The sequence below is a fragment of the Poecilia latipinna genome, unplaced genomic scaffold (genome assembly GCF_001443285.1).
Source record: "Poecilia latipinna isolate Pla-1442-1.1 unplaced genomic scaffold, P_latipinna-1.0 Scaffold571, whole genome shotgun sequence".
NCBI lineage: Eukaryota > Metazoa > Chordata > Actinopteri > Cyprinodontiformes > Poeciliidae > Poecilia > Poecilia latipinna.
In genome coordinates this window covers 256924-264539 of record NW_015113187.1, presented here as the reverse complement: position 1 = coordinate 264539, position 7616 = coordinate 256924, and the positions used below count along the sequence as shown (strand labels likewise).

General features: G+C 40.5%; 1 protein-coding gene across 4 annotated transcripts in view; it reads right to left on the bottom strand.

The window, feature by feature from the left end:
• Positions 1-7616, bottom strand: part of rerea (arginine-glutamic acid dipeptide (RE) repeats a) — a 210382-nt gene that overhangs the window by 39598 nt on the left and 163168 nt on the right. For 3 of the 4 annotated variants that reach the window (XM_015041844.1, XM_015041843.1, XM_015041842.1), the window contains exons 7-8: positions 2674-2722; positions 519-643 (exon numbers count right to left, since the gene is read on the bottom strand). In XM_015041844.1, coding sequence (XP_014897330.1) covers positions 519-643; positions 2674-2722 — 174 coding nt within the window. Of the gene's footprint in view, positions 1-518; positions 644-2673; positions 2723-6258; positions 6587-7616 lie in introns of those variants that run through there. The other variant, XM_015041845.1, reaches the window with a different exon arrangement.

The window sequence follows — 7616 nt, the reverse complement described above, 5'->3', positions numbered from 1 at the left end:
CCGTCAAGTATGGCTTTGTTTTTATGTCGTATTAGACGAAGAAGTGTTATAAATGCCCGTTAACTGCAATCATCAGGACTGAAATACCATTAGTGAATGCTTCCCTTATAGTATGAAGACTTGCAGAACCGAATAAAAAAATTAAAGTAGTAAGTGACATCTTCACAGCTTTGTCTTGACGGTGGCAGACACCAGAAACACGTGAAGAAGCTACATGGCCCCCATGATGACGTACTAATGAACTCCAACACCAATAAGTAGCATTACAATGTCAATTATGAACTACAACAAATCACAGATGTTGCACTTTCACAGATATTCAAGTCAGGCAGACATGTTGTAAGATAAAATTATGCAAATGCTCTCAGATGTCAGCTTTGCGATGGCAGGATGACGTGGAATGACACTTTTAATCCATCTTTAAAACCCCGCAGCGGATGTCTTTAGTGAGCTAAACGTAGAAGCTTAGACGCTCCAGACTTGTGCATTAGAGTGGATTTCTGTTTCTGCGGGCTCACCTTGCAGCTCTGAGGTACATAAGAAGGTCACAGTCGTTGACCCCTGGCATCCAGACCAGCTCCTCATTCTCGGTCACGGCCTGGCCACCAGGGGAGGGGAAAGGCTGCAGCTCTGGGAGCTTTGCCTAATTAGGTCCACAGAGAAGAGGAGAGACAGATGGTATCACACTACAAATAGCACACACAGGCTTGGAAAAGAAAAAAAAAAAAAAGAAAAATATCAGCTTACAACCCCTTGTCATCAACTTTTCACTTTGAGCCTGAGTGGTGGCAGTGGGGACGAGTTAGAGTCACAACGATTCACCATCACAACAGAGAAAGTCATTACGGAAAGACAACAAACAACTCTAAACTTCTGTTGTTTAAACAAAGATGTGAGTTTGCATAAATCCTCCAAATGAGGCAGTGGTGTTAAAAACTTGCTGATATTTCAAAAGGGATATTTAACACTTTTTTTTTTCTTTTTTTTTTGGACATGAAAACACTGGCTTCTTCGAAGCACCAAACGCTTTTTGAAACTATGGAAACAAGGCGAAATTAATTTTTAGTTCCTGTCTACAGCGTTTTAATCAGGACGTAATTAATGAATGAAGAGTTTGAAAATTAATCTACAGAATGATCTTTTTTTTTTTTTTTTTACAATGCTTCCGTAATTGAACTTATATTGACTTGTATATATAGAACTAAATTACAACTACACAGCAACAGTTCCTAATAATACTGTTCTAATATTCTTATTGGTAAACATCTGGCAACAAATGGTTTGAGTAAAAGAAACAGCTCTCATGTCAATCATAGTATCAATACAAAAATATTTAATATTATCAAACTGTTTTTACTTGAAAGACCAGAAACTACTCTTCTTGTTGCTAAAATTGTATTTTGATCATTGCGGTTATAACGGTGTTACCAATGGTGCTTATTTTTTGTGATGATTTTGATCAACTTTAGCAAAAGTTTAGAATAGTGGCAATTCCCCCAATGATTGTTAGAATATGATAACCTTTTGCTGCTCTGAGTTTTATAGAATAACAAAAGCATATCATGCTGGTATTAACTGGCAGGTCCATTTACTCCTGGATGGAGAAACAAACATGACCGTGTTAAAATAATATTAGCTTAACAACAGAAAAGGGAGACACTGTTCGAGCTTTGGCACCAATACTTAAGCAAGGGAAAAGTGTGCCAGTCTGTTTTCAGGCAGCTGACTGGAAGTGAGCAGCAACAGGTGGGGGTCACACCGAAATGCTCTATAGGGCCAGAAAATCTCCAGCAACAAATTAAAAGGACTTTAGATGATAGTAACAATGCAATGGAGAGTTTGATATATCCTGATACTCATAACGTTTACAAAGAGGTGAAATAAATTAGGTCTAACAGCACTGTGAGGTACCTGTTCATTTAATTAATAAAACTAACTTAGAAAAATACTACGGTCGGGAAAAAAATGCATTTTTTTAACCCATTACCTAAAAATTATACAATAATTACTATGGGACCATTACATGTATAAAATTAGGGTCTCGTGGATAAATTGAGACTCCACTTTCCAGTGTTCTCAGTCCTTTACCGTCATTTCATAATCTAAAAAAACAAAGTTACCATGAAAGATGGAAGGGAAGGAAGGACATAGGGATTAAAGGATAAGGAAAGAAATGAGGAAGTAAGGAAGGAAACAGGAGAAAAGGAGGATAGAAGGAAGGCTGCAAGGAAGAACTTAAAACAGAGAGAAGGGAATAAAGGACAGACAGAAGGAAAGACAAAAGAAAAGACACAAAGATAGAGAATAAAGTAAAATGAATTGATATTTTGGAGATCAAACTCCAAACTTTTTCCAGACTGAGAAGGAAACCCTGTGAGAATATTTCTACAACAGAAGAGTTTTGCATAGAGGACAGAGCTGTTTTGCTCTTAACTAGTAAATGTTGCCAGTTTGTTACACATCCTCAGAAATGTGTAACAAATCCCCCCCTCCCCCCCCCCCCCCCCCCAAAAAAAAAAAAAAAACACCCAAACAACCAACACATACGTCACATTCAGTTTGGATCTGAATTTTCCACATGAATGATAAGAGTGGTCTACTCTCAGGGTGATAACTGTGCGGTGAGCGGCAGCATCTCATCTCCATGCTGATGTGTGCTGCGCAACGACTTACCTGGTGACTCGGTCCCACTCGGATTTCCCCCTGTGTGCTGTTCAGTCGCCTGGGAAGACACAAGCGCAGGAGATTGAAACTAAATATTTATCCACTGACATTTATGTCATGTAAAAGGTTTTGCTAATTAAATAAGGCTGGCACAACCCAACAAAAAAAAACAAAACTGAGGTAGAAATTATAAATACCTAAAGCTAAAGGGGAGGATAAAAAGCAGTAATGTGAATTCATGACGAGGAGGAAGATTGCAGCAAAGAAGATAAAGATAAGTGTGTCAAAAGTGCAACAAGTACACCGTGTTTTATTCTGAGGAGCAAACACAGATTTCAGGAGAATATTCTCGACTCTGCTCAGAGAAAATGTGCAGGCCTCGTATTATGGATGCAGCAATAAAAAAAAAAAAGCAGGAGGAGGAGGGGAGGATGTGGAGTAGCTGGCTGTGGATGTGCAGAGCGAGGAGCCTCTGGAAGCGGCTGCCGGTACAAACGCTGGTAGCCATAGAAACTGCTGTTTAATAATAGTGTTCGGATTCTCCAGCTGCAGTGGATTAAAGAAAATGACAAGATGTTCCTTTTGAAAAGCCTTTCCCCCCTTCCCGTTGCCAAGGCAACGGCTCTGATTTTCATACAAGCGAATGCGAGGCGGCCCAGAATCTGTCAGCGTGATTTGCACCCGGAGAAGCTTGCACTCCATCACCCGGACCTGGAGGAAACTCAAGAGGCCGAAACCCTCTGGTTCTCTTTACGATCCTCGCATCCACACAAAACCCTGTGGTACTCGGGGCTCGCTTTCCGCACCCCCCCTTCCCGACACGTCTCCTCCTACACAGTTTCTGTGTCAGGACCGGGTGATTAAAGGTGTAACGTGAGCTACGGCTGACAGGGGTGCTGGCACAGACGTAGATACAAGCGCAGCCACAAAAAATAAAAATAAAAACACAAATACGTGACCCTTGCCTTAACAGTCCACTGCTCCAGAGAATGTTGCAACGATCCGTTTTATTTTACAAGAAACATTAGCAGCAGTTATAAAAAACCAAATGTAATGCAATGAAATGAGAAGCATTAAAAAGAATAAGGATGAACGCTGCAGATAAAACTACCAGAAGTGCACCAATTATTCGATATGAGATTGGTAACCTTGGTCGTCTTTAATCGCTGATCGATTGGTCAAAACAAATCATTTTATTTTCCTATTTATTAAATCCATTAAGTAAAAAAAAACAAACTCCCATCTTTTCTTTTTTACCTCTATGAAACACACCAACTTACAGGAAGAACTTTAATTTTTAGTGAAGCTTCGATAAAGGATAAGCATATATGCTTTGATGCACAAATTGGGCTAATCTGCTCACGTTTTGCAAGATTCAAAACTGCTGACCTTAGAAGAACAAAAACATCTAAATTGGTCAGCATCAGAATCTGTTGATCACCACTTAAAGACAACCACAAATATGCATCAGAATGAAAAGCCTGATTGGTGCATCTCTCTCTATTTTCAAACATTCAGCGCTGATGACGCAGAAAACCATCAGAGATGCACTAGTCAGGTTTTTCTCTGGTTGACGTACGTTTTTTTTATTTTCTGTGAATTAATGACCCTCCAAATTAGAGTCAGAATATTTTTTTAAACTCTCACTAGTCTGAAAGACAAATAGTGTTATTGAGGTATTTTACACTTATTTTTTGTATGCAGGCATGACGCTTTTCTTGGACTATACCACATATTGTGTTTCTCTGACGTCTGACCTAATCATTTTGACTTCTGTCAATTTTTTTAGAGACTATAACATAAAATAGAAAACTGCAACTTATTTTGTACAAGTGGTATATTTGAGTCCATCAGAAAATAAAGAAATTACAAAATGACTCCTACTTATACAACACAGCAAATGGTCCAGATCTTTAACTGTTAAAAAAAAAAAAAAAAACAGCATGGAGGTGGTTGATTAACTTCTAAATTAAAATAGTGCCAGTTATTTATGTTTATGGATTGAATAAATACAAATAAAATTAGTTTCCTAACAGTATTTAACCAGTTAGGGCCAAAAAAAAAGGATAAAATTGGCTGATTCCCATCTGAATGTTTTAAAACACGGTTTGAGAGGATTAATGTGAAACCAGTTTGCTTGGACTTATATAAGAGAACAATGACCTACAACATATACAAGCATTAAATTATATCTGTTTGGGGTTTGCAGAGTAAAAATATAAACTAAACATACTAATATGGCCTCTGTTCTTGACAACTAAAGTTGTGCAAATGCGTTTTTGACGATGTGCAGTTGGACAGGTCAACAGTACGTTTGGCAGGAAGTTGTAAGGATGACAAATGAGGACCTATGGTGCAGGATAAAAACAGTATGTCTGAGGAAAACAGTGCTTTAATGCTGCAGACTACAGCAGTAAGATCTGAGGAATTTCCTTAAAAATGGAGATGCACCTAATTATTTATTTGATCAGCAGATCAGATACAAATCAAATCCTCTCCTAATCTTTTTGATGCACTAAAAGCAACAATTTTCAGCCAATCATATAACAACATGGGACGTAAGCTATGAAATTTAATGGGGATAATGTCTGAATTCATTTCATTTTATGCTACGTTCAAAACAAATACCTCTATCCAGAATGCAGCACATGTTTCTCTTTTATGCATTATAATGTTCAGGGCAAAAAAAAGAAAAATCAGCAAAAGTAGAAACGTGATCGGTGCATCTCTAAACCGCAAAATAAGCAGTCTGATTAATGTAATACAACTAGTGCTTTGTAAATTAATATCAAAAATATATATATTGGGAAAGTTTTAATTAATTTTCTACACCAACTAATGGTGTTTATATACGTTTCACCCCAATAATCCCCTGAAAGCCTGCTGCCGAGTGCAATAAACAATGTTAAAACTGTCCCTTTATTCCTCACTAGTTCAGCTTAAAGTTAGCATTAGCACACAATCTTGTCAAGTAATTATAAGCTTATTTATAAAACCCAAACAACGTGACAGTCGGGGCAACCTAGCGTGTGTGTAATCAAGGAAAACCCCTCCCACTCCATCAATTTCAGCCAATCAGAGCGCCAGGCTTGTGGCACACTGACATAATTGCAGTCCAGCTAAGACAGACCAACTTCAAGGTATTAGTATTAGTAAGCCGAGTCGGCTGAGTTTTGACTGCTCCTCAGCGGCGCTTTAACACGCCATGTCATCCGGGTAGTAAACAGGAGCTGCAAAATGGAGCCCGTCTCATTCCGTTGCAATAATCCAGCTGGGAGCACATTTATCGGCTTGGTTGTCGAGGCAAACCCCGCTGCAAACACACCGCGCATTCATCGGGACGATACTGGACACGGATTTAAGGTGCAGCGGCGCATTTTCTCCGCTACTGGCAGCGCAGACGGAATGCAAAGCTGCGGCGACACTCTTTTCTTCTCCCCGACACAAACACAGCCGCTCCGACGCAATGACAGCGATGCGGGCAGCTCGCAAACATCCCGGCTCAAATCAGACAGCCCCGTGAAAATATGACGAGCCGACCCTGACGCTGCAGCTATTACCCCGGCGGAGCGAAGAAGAGGAGCGCAGACCTACCTCCGGGGGCTGAACAGGTCGTCCATTTCTGACATGGAGCCCCGAGGCTGGGTGGTGACACGGGGTGTGTGTGTGTGTGTGCGCGCCGCTCGCCGGATTGAACCCCCCCCCCCTTTCTCACACCTATTCCTAGGCGCTCAAAATGGAGAAGCACGCATTCGCCTGCCTGCCACGGAGAGGTGCTCACTGAGCTTGTGCTGTGACCTCAGCCTGCACGCACAGCGTCAAGAGCTCCACTCGCTCCTCCGTGGGCTCTACTGAGCATGTGCCGCGACCTCACACACACACACACACACACACACACGGAGCCACATGCGGGATGTGGGATTCATCTCTGCGCCGTGATCATGCTGCAGACACCGCGCTCTGAATACCCAACGAGGGGAGGGAGGAAGGATGAGGATGAGGATGAGGAGGGGGGTCTTTACAGTCACAGGCAACCCGGTGGCAATAACAAGGACTGCTGTCAGTGCAACATGAAAGATGCTCCCACCAGCAGCAGCAGACAGCTGCCAGCGGTTCTCCCATTGTGCACAAATACACCTCATCATCTAAAGTGAATTCCTTTATGGACACATGACTTCTTCACTGCTGTCTGAGTAGATACTGTACGGACACACAACTATAAAGCCTCCAAACGCAGCACCTTAACACCGACTGTTCCAAACACAGTTAAAAAAAAATAAAAAAAAAATATATATGCTAGCAACATTTTTATGAGTTGCACGAGTCAATAAATAATGTTTACATGAAGAACATTTCCAGGATTAATGAATTTATGTCCAAACAGGATTTTTGAGAAACTCATGAGCTGAACTGATCACAACAGAGACTTCACAAGTTTGCCAAACAGACAACTACATTCAGAACGCCCACGTTCTCACTAAAACTAGATAAATGGTTAAAGTCCCTATGCACTCATTTCCTGTAGCTGAAAGAGTAGACTTTAAAATACTTTTGCTACTTCATAAATCACCAAATGAACTATGATTTGCACCAAAACACATTAAAAAACTGTTTTTGTATCATTCCAGACCACTCAGGTGTTCTGGTTCTAAGTCTGCTCTGCATCTCCAGAACCAGAACCAAACATGGAGAAGCAGCATCTGCAATAATCTGGAACAAGATTCCAAAAAACTGGAAAACAGCCAAAACCATCTTTAAATCTAGGATCAAAACTCATCTGTTAAGAGTTTCCTTCAATTAATAAATAAGTAGAACATCACTAATTGTAATTAGGCCCGAGCAGCTAAGCGCTGCGAGAGCCTATTGAAACTGTACTGTTTATTATTATAGTTCTTGTGCCGAATGAATTGGCTTTTTGGGGGCTTTATCATATTCAAAAACTCACCAAACTT